Source organism: Petromyzon marinus, chromosome 45, assembly GCF_048934315.1.
Source record: "Petromyzon marinus isolate PM22_M1 ecotype Great Lakes invasive population chromosome 45, UKy_Petmar_22M1.pri1.0, whole genome shotgun sequence".
Taxonomy (NCBI): domain Eukaryota; kingdom Metazoa; phylum Chordata; class Hyperoartia; order Petromyzontiformes; family Petromyzontidae; genus Petromyzon; species Petromyzon marinus.
Window position 1 is genome coordinate 11,197,716 of NC_133711.1, and position 17,501 is coordinate 11,215,216.

Genomic DNA, 17,501 nt, shown 5'->3' on the forward strand with positions numbered 1-17,501 from the left:
TAGTCTTAGGGGCCGTCCATAAATGTCACGCGATTTTGGACGATTTTTGACCCCCCCCCCCCTCGTTACACGGCGTCACAAAAAGTCAGACCCCCCCCTCTCAAATATGACGTCACAAAGCTCTGCCCCCCCCCCCCAAAAAAAAGCTTCAAATCGCTCTAAACTATTGTCATTGTAGTGCGTATTTAATGTGGCGCTGCACTCTGATGTTTTAGAAGAAAACATTTATTAAAAAGTATATTTCATTAACTAGAACGTGTTGTCTATATTTAAAGTTGCACATTTTGATGTGACGTCACATTTCTCAACCCCCCCCCTCGTCACGCATCGTTACAAATATCTGCCCCCCCCTAGGTGCGTGACGTCATTTATGGATGGTCCCTTATTCCCATGACAAGCCACGGACCAACCTCGTATACACTTGTACACACGTGTTAGAGAAACCTAAGAACCCCACGCCTTAAGGTTGACGTATTGAGCCATGACGTCACTTTACTGGGGAGTGGAGGGGTGGCGCAGGGGGGTGGAGCCTCTTGCGATTCCGCCTTTTATGGACCACGTGACACAAAGTGGGTGGGGGGGGGTTGCGGGCGAAGTTGTGGTGGGGGGGTGGGTCGAAGGGGTGGGGGCTCCCAGACCACGTGATTTAAAAGCCCCCCCCCCCCCGCATTGAGTTGAAAAGGCGGGACCCAGTGTGCGGGTCACGGGACCCGGGAGCGCGTTGTTCGATTGGTGGAGTGAGGAGGAGAGAGGCGTGGCTTGCGTTGGAATTCGGGGGATGGGGGTGGGAAGAGGCTTGGGGCACGTGACTCACGTAATCCTATATTCTGGCGTTCGATTGGTGGAACGACGGATTTAATAGGCGTGGCTTAAATGTTGATAGGCGGAGCGAGGGAGGAGGGAGGGGTGGCAGGCGTGGTTTATTTGAACCACGTGATCCTAACGCACAGCGTCCGATTGGTGGAGTGAGGTTATAGCAAGATGCGTGGATTATATTGCTGCGTAAAGAAGGGGAAGAAATACTCTTTGGAGAAAGGTGGGGTAGGGGGGGGTTGGGTTTTATGATCACGTGATTCGTGAGCATAGCGTCCGATTGGTGAAGCGAGGCGATTGAGGGGGCGTGGGTTAACCCAAGGGGGTAGGGTGCGCAGGTGGAGGGGGGGTTGGCCGATTGCGGGGGAAGGGTGATGGAGGGGGGGGCAGTCCAGCCCAGGGCGCACCACGTGACCCCGGCTCGCGTTGGACGAGGGGGCGGTCGCGCGAGCGCGGCGTCTGGCGTCAGAAAGCGCGCGGTTTCTCCGCACAGCGACGCATTCGTCGCCGCGTTTACACACGGATTAATTGCCTCAACATTAACCTGGGGAGAACAAAAAAAAAACACAACAGACATGCTGGCGTTACATTAGGAACGTCGCCGGTGTTTACAATTAAACCGACGCATTTCTTTTTATTTTTGTGAGAGGATTGAGAGAGGTTGGGGTGGTGGGGGGGGGTTGTTCAGTGTTGGCCGTAGAGCGGCCACAACGGCCAGCGGCTACCCTCAAGTTGCCGCGCGGCATCAATCGCGAAAACAAAAACATCTCAAATAAAACCGCAGCAATTACACCGCAGGAGCACGATACAACTGGCGAAGGAAGACGTGTGGGGATTTTCGTTTTCTTTATTTCTCATTACTTGAATCGAAAACGGAGCTGAGATAACGGGCTATGGAGACGCTCATCGAGAAGCAGTGCGGCGCGCTGGAGGGTCTCTTCCAAGCCGTCATCAACGACATGAAGGTCGGTCCCTATCATTTCAACGGCTTAAAACTCAACGAAATAATCGCAAGGAACACCCACGGTTATGTTTAATTTAAGGTGTTATTTGTTTTTGTTGCTTTAGAATGGGTACAGTGCAAATGTTTTGATGGAACCGAAGGTGGTGGTCGCCGTGAGGGCTCACGTGTTGGCTCCACGCCACGTTTTTTTGAAGGCTCCCTTTTTTTTAAAGAACACTTGACGAATCAAGGTTTATTTTTTAGCGTTTACATTTGATGTGGACGTCACGGTGCATATTGTAAAAGTCTTGTTTTAAAATTTAAATGGACTGTCGCTGCGCCTGAAGCAAAGGTAACGGAGCAGACAGTATTGGTGTTCTAGTTCTTTTTAGTTATTCATCTTGGCCTCAGGCCACATCTAGAGGGATAATTCTGGCACAGTTTCATTAATTATGGTTTATTTTTGTCCTGTTTGGATTTGATATGAAGGCCACAGTGAGTTATCTAAACGTATTGCTTAGTTTCTAATTTAAATGGAATGTGTGGCTGAACTAGAAGCAATAGAAAAAAATAGTTTACATTTTGGGCACATTGGCCATCGGCCACAGTTTCAGGCCCAAATCTTGGCCACTTTGTTAATTTAATGAAAGTTTATTTTATAACCGTGAACCAAGGGGATGGCAATTTGCTTAAATGCCATGGGGGTTTTTACGACTGTTACAGTGCAATAGTAAAGATGGTAGTATATGGCCCTGCCTTGGATTATACAGCCTGAGACCAAGAATTTGGGCCTGCTTTGGCCACTAAAATCAAATAACTTTTATGCTTTAATTATGCTTTATCAATTCTACGTTGTATTTAAGCTTTTTTTTCTCCTGAGTAGCTTGTACACCACCCTATTCGAGGCAACGGTGAATCAGATTGTAAGGTCTAAGGTTTTGGCACTTGCTTTAGGCCAAATGTATATAGCCATTTCTTGTAAAGGAAAATGTTTTTGTATTGAAATGTACCCAGATGTTATTGTATTTAAACACGGTGTTGTTTTATTGACTTCACAGCCCTCGGATTAAATATAGTATTCACCGATTTAAATGGACATTGGCGGTTTTTGTGAGTGGATATGTTGACAATGTTAGTGCTAAGGACATATTTTTCCCAGGATACATTTAAGAGGGCTCATTTTCAACACTTAGCTGAAATATTATCTAATGTATTCAAACGTAACAACAACAGCCTTTGTTTCGGATTTTGTATGTTAAGATTTTTTGGCTTTAGCGTTAACTTTGTTTAATTTTGGGAGCAGATGTAATAATAGTCAGTGGTGTCCCTCCGAGGACCTTTTTTATCCAAAGACCACTTTAATGAAGAATAATTTGGTCCAATTTGCTTAATTAAAGTTCACTGTATCCTTCGTGTAATATTAACACTGGCGTAAGTCCCCAGATATTGCCCTGGAGTTGTGCTCGTTAGGGGAAAAAACATTCGGGGTTAGTTTGTTCCAGAACTGACGGTCGGTGTTGTTTTATGAGGCCACAGGCGATCACAACGCAAGTAATTATTGATGGTTTGGCCATAATCTGTTGTTGACATTTACAACCAGTTTGATTTGTTTTAACTTTAAAATGGTGTCCACTCCCAGCTGTGCCCACATTGTGGAATGTATACGGGTAGTGGATATCGGTTTGGATATCGATACAGTGAGGGAAAAAGTATTTGATCCCCTGCTGATTTTGTACGTTTGCCCACTGACAAAGATCAGTCTATAATTTTAATGGTAGGTTTATTTGAACAGTGAGAGACAGAATAACAACAAAAAAATCCAGAAAAAAACGCATGTTTTGCATTTTAATGAGGGAAATAAGTATTTGACCTCTCAATCAGAAAGATTTCAGGCTCCCAGGTGTCTTTTAAACAGGTAACGAGCTGAGATTAGGAGCACACTCTTAAAGGGAGTGCTCCTAATCTCATCTTGTTACCTGTATAAAAGACACCTGTCCACAGAAGCAATCAATCAATCAAATTCCAAACTCTCCACCATGGCCAAGACCAAAAAGCTCTCCAAGGATGTCAGGGACAAGATTGTAGACCTACACAAGGCTGGAATGGGCTACAAGACCATTGCCAAGCAGCTTGGTGAGAAGGTGACAACAGTTGGTGCGATTATTCGCAAATGGAAGAAACACAAAAGAACTGTCAATCTCCCTCGGCCTGGGGCTCCATGCAAGATCTCACCTCGTGGAGTTGCAATGATCATGAGAACGGTGAGGAATCAGCCCAAAACTACACGGGAGGATCTTGTCAATGATCTCAAGGCAGCTGGGACCATAGTCACCAAGAAAACAATTGGTAACACACTACGCCATGAAGGACTGAAATCCTGCAGCGCTCGCAAGGTCCCCCTGCTCACGAAAGCACATATACATGCCCGTCTGGAGTTTGCCAATGAACATCTGAATGATTCAGAGGACAACTGGGTGAAAGTGTTGTGGTCAGATGAGACCAAAATGGAGCTCTTTGGCATCAACTCAACTCGCCGTGTTTGGAGGAGGAGGAATGCTGCCTATGACCCCAAGAACACCATCCCCACCGTCAAACATGGAAGTGGAAACATTATGCTTTGGGGTGTTTTTCTGCTAAGGGGACAGGACAACTTCCCCGCATAAAAGGGACGATGGACGGGGCCATGTACCGTCAAATCTTGGGTAAGAACCTCCTTCCCTCAGCCAGGGCATTGAAAATGGGTCGTGGATGGGTATTCCAGCATGACAATGAACCAAAACACACGGCCAAGGCAACAAAGGAGTGGCTCAAGAAGAAGCACATTAAGGTCCTGGAGTGGCCTAGCCAGTCTCCAGACCTTAATCCCATAGAAAATCTGTGGAGGGAGCTGAAGATTCGAGTTGCCAAACGTCAGCCTCGAAACCTTAATGACTTGGAGAAGATCTGCAAAGAGGAGTTGGACAAAATCCCTCCTGAGATGTGTGCAAACCTGGTGGCCAACTACAAGAAACGTCTGACCTCTGTGATTGCCAACAAGAGTTTTGCCACCAAGTATTAAGTCATGTTTTGCAGAGGGGTCAAATACTTATTTCCCTCATTAAAATGCAAATCAATTGATAACATTTTTGACATGCGTTTTTCTGGATTTTTTTGTTGTTATTCTGTCTCTCGCTGTTCAAATAAACCTACCATTAAAATTATAGACTGATCATTTCTTTGTAAGTGGGCAAACGTACAAAAACAGCAGGGGATCAAATACTTTTTTCCCTCACTGTATACTATACTGGTGTGGTTCAATGGTGTATTGATGTGGTCATGCTTAACAATATATTATATAAACAAGCCCACCTTTATGATCTTTGCCATCAGCCATGATCAATCCACTTATTTTTTATAAAACAAAGATAAGGAATGCCTGTCCGTTCAAGGTAGACTTTTGGGTTAAAATTCTATATTAAAATAGCTTTGAAGTGCAGTATAATACTCTAGGGGAGTGGAGCCATTGGTGCGGCTGGCACCACACAATGCCACCTTTGTCGCCACGGTGCTTTTACCTACAACCTACACTGGATACTTATTTTACCTGAAAACTACCTGGACGGAATGTTGGCCAGATTAAGATATCAGTGGCCACTCGTGTTTTTTTAGTCAGGAATTGAACCTATCTTACCAGCATCATATTGCTGCAGACTGATCCCCCATGCAATTGCTGTCCATATAAATATACAAACCATATTAATTTGCCTTGTTTTATAATGCTCTTTTTACCGCTTAAACGAGTCACATAAGCACGTACTTACTGATTTAAGACCCTTGCCTTGTCTTCACAGTCCACATTATTAAACCCACGTTTCCCTGAAAAGGTGATATCTCAATCTGCTGTCACGTGGGTTTAAATAAAGGGGTCCATTCATAGCTAATACTACTACATCTGCTAGTATGATTTATTGACACGAAATCAGCATTATGTGGCTGCTACCAGTAAGGGCACTAACCCTGACACTGAGCCATTTTCATTGCTTATCGTTAAGCCTTCCGGAAGTGGCAACATTGATTGGTCTCTTCGCGCTACTATTAGCAGCTGGGATTGGCTGAATATCATTTGCATTCAGCTCTATTGATTCGTACGGGATTGAGGCATTGCATTCTTTTTAGTGTTGTGTTCTTAATAGAGGTTTTATTGTTTAGATCGCATAAATATAAATGTGTCATTAAACCCGCGCCACCACCCGATGCAGCCAATTAGTAAGGTTTATGTGACAAACCTTACTAATTGGATGTGTTGGGTGGTGGCGGGTTTAACGACCAATGCATTTTTACTTACAGAAGTCATGGATAATATTGGTCGCGAAAGCCTACGTCTCATATCGTGTTGTCTGTTAACAATAGAGAGCGGCTAAGGCTCAAGTGGCATGCAATTGCAGGCATATGTCATTCATCTCAGGACATAACCATGGTGATCTAAATTACAATAGCACAATATTGTTTTTAATTCAGGTGTGCTTGCATTCCCACTTCCAAATATTATAAAATTGGCCGACTGCAAAGTTTTTGTAAAACGCATAACAAATCAGTAAGCTGAAGCACATGTTGAAGTGTGTAATTATCTGTATCTCACATTTCTAATTTTAATTGGCTGACGATCACAAAACTATGTTTCCTGCCTCTAATTATGAAGGCTTGATTCACTTGCGTATTCCATTCTGGATTTCTATAAGTAATGTTTTGGGGCCTCTCCGACTGATTTGTAAATGCCAAAGTCTGGTGGTCAGGCTGATTCTGTCATGACTAACAAATTAGCTGCCACTCCCATGTTGAAGAAACATATCTTTAGTTTCTGAACAGAATATAATCATGCTTCTTAATAGCCTGCTTGTATATGCTGTGGCATTAGACGTGTTCTTTAAAGCGTTGTCTATTCTGAGCCGTCCTACTTCAGTTGGAATAATTTACGAGCAGAGACATTAAAATATTGGTCATCAAGTTTTGTTGTCAATACAGTGATTTTAACAATGTAGGAGTGAATCGCAGTGACATCACTGGAGTGCCCCAGACTGATTTTATAGTTTTTTTTACTATGAATACAGCTTCCAACTAATGCCAGACAGTCTGAGACACAGCCTAGGTGTGTATCTGCAAAGTTATAGCTGTTTGGTTTTTGCCTTGCGTCTTCTTTATATAGATTCACATTTTTAATAAATTCAGGGCTCCGCTACTGATAAATAAATCTGTTAGCACCATGGCAGTGCCTCTGAGGCCATACGTTGTTGGAAACATGACCAAGAATACTTCATTGTAGGAGTAATTTATTGTTGGGTAAACCCCGTGAGTGTTTTCGTGGTTGCGAGTTTCCAGGACTCACAATGTAGCCCCCCCCCCTCCACTTTCTTTACCCATTGGAGGTTATGGAAACATGAACAGTTCAATGTTCTGGCCATTTTCTTGAGCCTTGATAAAAAAAAACACATTCAAGGAAGTTATATGGAACTGTTTTATTTTTTTATGCTGAACTGAATATTTATGCCCATACATTTTATGGGCATGCATTTTACTTGATGGAAAAACAAATATTAATCAGACATCTTAGGCAGTGTACACTTTTACAACATTCTGCTGTACTGCCCTATGCTGCCGACAATGTGCCTTTAACACCTATGTTATATATGGTGATCACCCTAACTGACTTAAGATGTGACCACGTCGGGCACATTCCAGGTGATTTATTCATAGGCAAATTCATAGTAGTTTCAATAAAAGAGGTTTATAGATTACACTATGCAACTGACTGCTATATTGCACAACTACTGGCAAAAGACCATTGTCATATTCTTCACAAAGGTGTTCTCACAATACGTGGGTTTATCGAGGTAGTTCTGTGTGAACTCCAGGTGCCTTCCGGTGAAACCAGATCTGTCAGCAAAACCGCAGATCGTTACGAAATAGTTACAGTGCTGTGCCCTTCAAGCCATTATCCATATGCCTAACAATTATTTTATTCTTCTGTATGTTTTGTTCAAAACAGGGCAGCTACCCAGTTTGGGAAGATTTCGTCAACAAAGCCACAAAGCTGAACTCACAGTTGAGGTGAGTAAGAGCGCATATGCACCCTTTATGATTTAGCTGCGCTTATGAGTACCAAATGGGAAAGAAATCTTCCAAGTGATGCATGGCAGCAAATTTAGTAGAACTTAATGTGAAGTGTAGTGAAGCAAATTACTGTATCGGCCACAGCAATAAACTATGACTTAGCCTCTGTAGGCTTTTAAAATACACTACTATACAATATTTAAGTTTTACTTCATGGAAACACCCTGGAATGCCTTGTAAAAAATGTAGTTGAACTGATGGGTACCATTGCTGTGGCAGCTTCTGTACAGCTGGGGCAATAGTTAAGTGTCCTTTAAAAATTAAGTCTTTGAGGCACCTCTCACATTGGACACAGAAAGGCAAGTGGTTTTCTTTTGACAAGTTTCCCAGCCCAGTAGCAAGTGAGGCCCTCACAGCCACTGGGTCACTTGCATCACTGAAACCCGAGCCCTGCCATGCCTATTGAGTACCCTGCCATCGATGTGAAGAGTGGCTTTTGAACATCGTGGCTTTGTTATGTCCCTCGCTTTCCAAGCTCATATTACTTTGGCACCCATGTGCCTGTGAACAAACATGTGCGAGAGAAGGCAGTGTGTGGTCGTGTCATCTGTGTTGAAGTCTGAAGTGGAGTGGACTGTGGTGATTCATGTTATATTAAGTGGCTGTCCCTTCATCGATTCCCAAGTATGCTAAATTGCATACCATAATGCAGCACAAATTGCATGAGAGGTTTTACAACCCAACTTATCGCGTAACATTTGGTCTGTCAGAAATGCATTGACATTACACGGTACAAAGTGCCCTATCAGACATTTTTAGCCCTGACGTTTTCAGTTTATTTGGTCAGCACCTTTGTAGAGAGCAAACAGATGCTCAGGGTGTATAATCATACACATTGCATCAGCCCTGAGTTAGGTTCCAGCCCAGGGTTAAATGATAGTCATGTTAATGGCAGAGATTATTGACAAATCTCACACGTGGTAAGTGTGGCAGGTTTGACCGGTGTAAATCGATGATGTAGAAACATCATGGGACCTCCTTTGCCAGTACCAAAATATGATAATAGGTTTTTCCCCTTTCATCTGGTAACAAAACAGGTGTTAAGATGTTAAAACACCAAGCTGAAACCTTTTACAAGGAATCATGTCTACATTAACCACAATGCTTGTGGTCAGAATGCAAAAAAAACATACTCTGATAATATATGCATTGTCCAGAGACAGCTTTCTTTTGAGCCTGTAGAAACAGTGCATCAGAGTGCAGCGTTGGCATCTGTAAATGCCAGATCACACGTGTAACTTTTTAGCATGAAGAATTCTTACAGTTAATATCATGTTCACTCAATGCATCACTTTTAAAAAAGCTTTTTGCTTGCATGCTATGCATGCATATCCTGGCAGTTGTGCAATCGGACAAGGATGTGTGTGGCAGTTCAGTAGACAAACAGAGAACAGCAAACAATAAAGTGGGCACAACGTTGTACTTTTTCATTGTTACATATATGAACCTTATGGCGGTACCCCAAGGTACCATAGTACCCCGGCTCTCACATAATATCCGTGATGCAGTAATTTTTAGTCTGTTGATGGTTGGCGATGTGGCAATCGACTCATCTCGACGAGCTGTAAACGATGCACTATGGTGCATACGAGCATTCAGGATTTCAGCGCATTTGTCCTCGCTGCGTTTGGACATCGCGGAGTAGCGCTGATTTCGCATTGATTAGTACCCCAGTCCAGGAGTTAAGTACACCCCTGGAAAAATTAGTGTCCCAGAAATAAAAATTTTAATTGCCTCGGCCATTTTGTATTATTTGGTGCCCCGGTGTACCGCCATAAGGATCATATGCCCCTATATAAAGAGTTTCGGTTCACTCTCCTAATACAATATTTGTACCAATGGTTGATGACCCCACAACCTTTGCTTCTTTTGACTATCCTTCCCAGTGCTGGCTGATCGGTTAGTTCAGTGCAATACCATTGATAAAGAAACCATTTTTTACGCAGCACGGTACCACATGTTCTTATTGTGTTACTTTGGTGCATGCTGCTGCATGTTGGAATCCTTGTGTTGCCATGCGTTGTACAAAACGTTGCAATGCACATTTCCTGTAGACTCTTTTTTGTTGCTAAAATCCTACACGTGATCATTTTACAAACATTCTCGAGTGAAGTTTTTCTCTATGATGTTGGAATATGCTTGATACTGTTGTGTTGCTGCGTTTAGGACTTTGATTGGACAGTGGGTGCACTGCCTTCATGCAAAATTTGTGAGTGGCAGAAAGAGAACCTTCCTTTTTTTATCGCGGTTGTTGCTGTGATTTAGGACGACGACGGTGGCGGTGGTGGCGTTTCTTGATGCGTTTCAAAAGGTGGCAGACATGGCGACCAACACCCGAGGTGAGGCGCGTTTGTATGACGCGGACATGGCCTTTGCGCCACCCTGCTGTGTTGCCGACGCTGTAAGTGCGTGCCTTGGGGTTGGTGTGGTCGAAGGGCTACTTCAGACAGTGACAGGAGTATTAAACTGAGACAAAGGACGTGTATTTGGTAGTAGAATATCAGTAGACACCGCAAGTGTAACCTGTTCTCTAATATGTCGGTGTTGGATCAATATCAGGGTGGTGGATTCAGCAGTGTAAAGCTAACCTATATGTACTTGTACAGTTTGTCAATCCATTGCTGGATGAGGGCTACCTCACACCATGTGGGAAGTGGGGTTAATTTATCATACTTGTACATGCGAATTTTGACTTAAAACTTTCGTGACTGCAGGAATTCATATTCTATGGTTCTTTCTGTAAAGTTACGTAGATAGAAAAAAATAATGACAATAAAATAATAAAAATGATAATAAAGTAAATAATAAAAATATCACGACGTTTCGATCGCTACACAAGCAATCTCCTGATGACGATTGCTTGTGTTGCGATTGAAGCGTCGTGATATTTGTATTATTTTTTATTCACTTTATTTTAATTTTATTGTTATTATTTTTTTCTCCATGCGAGTCTGTGGGTTCGTGGGAGGAGTAGAGAACAACAATGGTTTATTATGCACTGCTGTCTTTTGCACACTGCCTACTACACCTTTTTGGGCATGGTGGTCACTCATCCAAGCAATGTCCAGCCTAAACACATCTGCTTAGCTTCTTTGGTCTGACAGGATCAGGCATATTCCAGGTGATTTGTTAATTCGCAAAGCTAACCGAAATGTTTATTATATGTCTACACTCAAAAATGATAAACCTTTGTGAACTTTGACACATTCATTAGTACACCCATGCAGTAATTGATGTCTCGTTCTTTTTGAAATGTCATCAGCGCTTTGTCTGGTCTACAGTACTGATAGCAAAGTCAACATGTATGCGGTGCATAGATTGAAAGTGGCAGCTTTTGTGATAATAGAGAGGGCATGAACCTGAGAAGTTGCCATGATGTCTGTAATTATTCAGTTTTAATGGATAGCCATGGCACAAGCTTGCAGATTGGGGTCTTTCCCACACTGTGCTTGATCCTGCGTTCACAAGGCTAGTTTATCCATCATTAGTGCTGCAGTAGAGCTTGCAGTTGACATGCGCATCACTGAACTACTTTGTTTAGAGTCTCTACGGTTTTACTCCTGGAGTTGCCTTGTAATGTTGAGATAGGTAGATCGATCACCTTTATTTATAACAAAGTTAGGTCCTCATTCAGGCCATGATTCTATTTTACAAGTCTTTTTTTATGAGGGAGAACTGGTGCCGAGAGGGTTGAGTAGATAATGGAGGTTACGTTAAATAATTTGTAAGAGCACAATACAGTACTGTTAGGGTTTAGAATTTGTCTAAATATCACCATGGCTCAGAGCACTTTGTATTGGGATCGTTTTGCATTTGTACTATGAGAATGGGGGTTGCTCAGGAATGGGAGGGAGTTTTATATGTCAATGTGGAGAAAAGGTTCAGGAGTTATGACTGAACTATGGTACAGAGAAAAAACAATTCCGGCAGAGGAGAAGGAGAAAGTTAAATACTGGCTGCTTTCTGTACTCGTGTGCCACCCTTTATTTGTAAAATGAAATAAAATAGGAAAATAAACCTATATTTACATCATTAAAAATAAATATTACATTTTGAAGGACTCTCACCTTGTTTAAAAAAGCTGTTTTGGCTTTTGTAAATGTAACTATCGCAACCAAGTGTGTGTAAGGTTAATTATTTTTCTAATCCAATACTTAAATGCCCCAGAATTTTTTTTCCTTCGTATAAACAGCATATTTTGCTCCCATTAATGTAAACATATGAAATGTTTAACAAACTGGAAAACCAGAATACTTTTCTGGAAGCTTTAACTCAAAGTAAAGTATATTCTGTCAGTAAAATTATATCATAAACTGTGTACATGCACAAGTGTATATCTATGTTGTGTACACTCAACTAGTGGGACTTTGCAATGGCTGATGAGACTATAAATGCTGCCTTGTAAAAAAAAACTTAACGTGAGACGCTTTCATTGTTGGATGTAAGCCCAATCAATTTCTTGAAATGTGATATTTCCATTGGGTTTGTGTTAGCAGTCAGAGTAGAAACCGACCCGCCCAGTTAATACAATTTTAAATTTGATGTTAGCTATGGAAATAGTGAGTCTACAGTTAGGCACCACTTGCCCACTGCCACCATGTGTGTTCATTCAATCAACCCTTTAAGAGTAGGTGAGGGCCCATGGAGAAAGTGTTTATATTGCAGTGAGATTTGGGACAAATTACATTGTATGAATGTCACCAAAAATGTAATATAATATGTACAGCATTTTAACAGTTCACTGCTTGATGAAGGCCTCCCCACATTATTTTAGTCGTAGTTTGGTGAAAGTGGGGTCAAGACAGGTTTAGATATCACTCCCCACTAATGTTCGACATGGCCAGGAATCATACTCAGGTTACTGTCATCATAGTGCAATGTGCTAATCGCTGTGCCGCCGCTCCACCATACATTACTAAAATAAACTTTTTATTTTACCAGGTGAGGCCCACTGAGCTATATAGACCTTTTTCAGCAGCGACTTGCCCACACAGCTCAATGAACTGACTTATTTGGAGATTAATAGCAGTCAAATACTGTAAATGAATGTTACTAATTTTGTAAAAATAAGTTTAGTGAAAATCTCTACAGAGCCAAATGTGGATCATTGCTCATTTAGGTGCAGACCCTGTGCAGATGGAAATCCTACAGTCATGGCAGTGGTGAATCATGAAATGTTTGTGAAATGTATACGCTGCATACCATATAGACAAGACTGACAGTTTAAAACACAAGTACAACTTGTGAAAAACGCTAATGTAGAGACAATGTAATTAAGTATTGTATCCAATTGAACATTAGTTTACAAAACATGTAGAAATGCAAAATGATCGAGCAGTGAAGAGACTTGGCCCTTGTTCTAATTTAATAGTTAACAGCACATGTTCTAGGTTCAAACTTTCAGTCCTTGTGAAAGGCAAAAATGATCTGTTCCAGATTTTATGAGACCTTCACATCAACAGGATTTATATTACAGTGAAAGTCACTTGTATGGTGTCTTGAACAACCTTTATGTTTTCACTTACTTCACTGGAAACTTCTGATGTCTGTACTCTGTAAAAAAAAACGGTGAGATCACTTTTTGTTGACCATTGCAGAATGAAGGTTGATCCTTTGGGTGGCGTGGGGTGTTTTAATTTGTTAAAGTTTCGACTTTACATTGTGTGACCTCACACGAATCCAGCTTTGTCCGTATTTTACCATGTTATTACTGAGTGCAGTGTGAGCATTAACAGAATGAGACGCTGCTTTTTAATCGAGAGGCTTAAAACCTGCCAAAGTGGATAACTAAAGCAAAACAACCAGCCATTAGGTAACAGGAAAGTAGAAATTCAATTAACATTGACAGAACGTGTACATTTGTTTTGGAGGTTTTTTTTAAACATAAATTGTCATTGTGAAAATGTGGCATTATTTATTCGTATTGATTATATTATATGACGCTTCACACAGCTGTTGTCGCCTTCTGCCTTTCACACACAAAGCTGGTTGACATCCAACGTCAATTTTGCGCACCATCACAGGGATGTAGCTATGACCCATTCAACTACCTTGGCTGCTGGTGCTGTGTAATATGGCGCCTCCTCACATTTGGCATGAGGAAGGAGCGGCCAAGATGGTGAAGATTTATGCAAATACAAGACTCCTACTAAATCTTGATATCTTCAACCCTGCACGAGCCCACTCATCATCGAGCCACCCCATGTTGACCAACATGCCACACTGTAACTCGTTCGTGGCATCGATGTAGTGAGAGGACCGGTCCACCAAAGCCATTGAGAACCACTTCCTCATCGCTGATCCCACTTGGTCAAACTGGCTTCGAACTGCCACACCTGTCATGGATGCTGTGCAGCAGATTTGGTACCGGTCAGGGTCCATGTGCAGCCAATCTGCACACCTGGGGCCAACGTTACAACTGTCTTTGTGGATGTTGGCAGCGACAGACTGACTTGCACATTGTCGACAGGGCTCTCCACACTGCTGATGAAGTGGCTGCCGCTTGGCTTGGCAAGATGAGCATATAATAATCGAGAATATTTTTTTAATAAATGATAAAAGTTTATCCATGCTCAAACTAGCAGCAGGAAAGCAAATTTACAATGCTGAGTTGGGGTAGACATTCCACTTTCCCATGGTCAGTGCCAATGTCTCACAGGACAACTACTATTAAAACCTAACAAAACCGTACTCAAATTTTGATTTAAAGCTTTTTTTCAAATGTTCTTGTTGTGGTTTTCACACCTGATGATGATTGTTTGTGTTGCAGTCGAAACGTCGTGAGAATTGTATTGTTTTATATTTGTATTATTTTATTGTTTCCCTTCTACGTGACTTTACCGAAAGAACCAAGAATATAAAAAAACGGTACTCGTTTAAGATGATATTTTGTGGACCAAATAATCAAATTAAGTTTATTTGTTTTACCAGGTGAGAACATGAGAGACCAGGAGAGTGTAATTTGCAAATTCTGATTATGGTGATGGTATGGTTTCTATAAGGAGGCTTTAAAATTTATTAAAAGGCACATAATGAAAAAAATTATAATGTATGATTATTTATTTATCTTTTAAAGATGTCTTGTTGAATATTTATACAGATTTTTAAGAAGGTCCTGCTTGGATGTTTTGGCGATAATGTATTTTTTCCTTAATCCTGTTTTTTTTACCAAAAATAGATTTGACTATTATAGGGTAACATTTTTGACAATGACAGTAATTGAAACTCAGTTTATATGTCCATAAAATAAATGAATGGACAATAGTCTTCATAATAAAGGTTTTTGGGTTAGATCACGTTATTTATTAATGTGTCGTAACCCTCCAACACCCGACACGGCCAATCAGCAAAAAAGTGTCATGTTGACAAAAGACAAATAGTTCACTACTTTAGCCCACCGGTGTGTCGAAGAGTGAATCCACAACATTTACAGTGAATCCACAACATTTACAGTTGTGGATTCACTCTTCAACACACCGGTGGGCTAAAGTAGTGAACTATTTGTCTACGTGACACTTTTTTGCTGATTGGCCATGTCGGGTGGTGGAGGGTTACAACACATTCATAAATAACGCGATCTAACCCAAAAACCTTTATTATGAATAATACTGGTCGCGAAAGCCTACGCGTTAAACGGACAATTGTCCCTTTCCATTTAAAATGTATATTTCGCTCATCGGCTTTTTGGCATTTTGGACCAATTTTTCATTATAATGTCTTCCAGCAAGCACACGCTGACCTGGTAGAATTCATTCAGAAGGCCTATATGCGGTGGTGACAAGGTCTATTGATAGTGTGTCCGCCGCGTGTTGTAGAGACTGCCCTGACTTTTTACTGCGGGTGCATTATCCATATAAATAGACGCCGTCTACTTCAAAGTGGACGTTAAAAGTTCCCATGAAGTAATTCCCAAAAGTAGGCCATTGTGTGCCTGCGTCTTGGTCGAAATGCATTTATTTTAGCACCCATAATCCTCCACGACAGTACATAAACAGTGTTTATATGTAAGGTTTCTTCAACATTTGAAGGCACTGCAGTATAAAGTGCCATCTCCAACTATAAGTCCGTCAGTCTTCCTGATATCTACCTTGAAAGATGGTAATTTTCTGAAATGTTAGTCTGTTCTGTATTATTCCTTAGGCAGTGTTAATGGCAAATGTGAGTTCTTTGTTTTGAGAATATAAGTTTACATTGGTACAAGACTGTTGCTATATGAAAAACAGATTGCAGATCTGCTCATGTGGGAGCAGAAGCCATTGTTTCTACGCCCTCAAATTATGGAAGTGCTCTTGAGCTGACGGTTACGGCACCTCACTCTGATGTCAGGCGTGCCCATTACGGGTAATTGAGTGATGGACATTTTCGTTTTCATAATTTCCGCTGTGCTCTTGAGATTTAATCTCTAAACTGCATACTGATGTTGAGTCCACAGGGGGGAATGTAGCGTGCCATGGGTTGATGGCACGTTGTGGCATTTAATCAAAGCACAAGATGCTAACAAGACTCTTGAGCACCTTGTTTAGAGCACCTTAAATTCGAGTAATCTCCATGTGATTACATCTATAACCATGAGAGTATGGCATGCTCTTTGGTGGGCCATGATGGTTTCTCTTGGCCAAACTGAAGAAAAACAGTACAGTAATGGTCATTCAGAATGGATGCCTTACTGTTTGCAATAAATTGGAAAACTCTTAATAACAAGAGCCAGTCAAATTAATTAAAATGAGCAATGAATGATAATTACCTTTATTGCTGGTCACAAACCATTTGCTGAAATTCCATGTTACTTTGGCATCAATCTCTCTACAAAGACGACTAATATTAACTTTCAAATAGCAGTGCCCAATTAATTGCCCTATATGGATGATGGGCTGAGTCATCCGTAGACTGGGTATAAACTCACCAGTCTGAATGTTGGATAAGTGCTCTACAATGCTACCTTCCAGCTTGATATATTTTTATCATTGTTTTAAATGTAAAATAAATAAGGCATTTGTTGAGGAAAACAGTGGCAGATTGTTGTACGGAGGAAGTAGGCTGCGATACAGCTATCACACTTGGGTATATGTCCGCAAACAATTAAGTCCTTGCGTCGCTATAGTAACCATTGGCCAGCTTGTTAAGGCACATCTCCACTGAATAAAATAAATCCAGTTTTGTCATCTGGGATGTCTAATCTTTGATGAGTTACTACTTTTTACTTTGGCTTTTTTGTATCAAAAAGGAAGAGCTACCAAACGCATTTCTTAATTAGGTTGTTTTTGTGGGGAGGGGGGACGAATGTCCTTTATGGCTGCTGTGAGTGGTGAAAATTACTTTATACAGCCGCTGGATACTGCAAGCACTGTACATCCTGCTTCAATTTAAGCACCGCAGCAAGCCCCCTATTCTACTGGGAACCTGGGAGTGCGATGCAAAATAGCGACTTCTGTGTTGGTTGTATTCTTTTGTGGAGGCTCATCATTCATTCGAGCTGTGTCCCTCTAATTCACATGAATGGCCGATGCCCTTTCTCCCCAGAAAACTGGGTAATTGTCCGTGATTTTGCAGACAAATTTAGCCCCAGCGCTGGCACACGACGGTGTGAATAACTACATTG

At 41.5% G+C, this 17,501-nt stretch overlaps 1 protein-coding gene across 6 annotated transcripts in view; it reads left to right on the forward strand.

The window, feature by feature from the left end:
- Positions 1 to 1,194: 1,194 nt before the first annotated feature.
- Positions 1,195 to 17,501, forward strand: part of LOC116952036 (protein MTSS 2-like) — an 82,391-nt gene continuing 66,084 nt past the window's right edge. For 4 of the 6 annotated variants that reach the window (XM_076074102.1, XM_076074101.1, XM_076074104.1 and 1 more), the window contains exons 1-3: positions 1,196 to 1,778; positions 7,779 to 7,840; positions 10,169 to 10,242. In XM_076074102.1, coding sequence (XP_075930217.1) covers positions 1,707 to 1,778; positions 7,779 to 7,840; positions 10,169 to 10,242 — 208 coding nt within the window. In that variant the 5' untranslated portion in view covers positions 1,196 to 1,706. Of the gene's footprint in view, positions 1,779 to 7,778; positions 7,841 to 10,168; positions 10,243 to 17,501 lie in introns of all 6 variants that reach the window. The other 2 variants (XM_032971022.2, XM_076074100.1) reach the window with 1 other exon arrangement.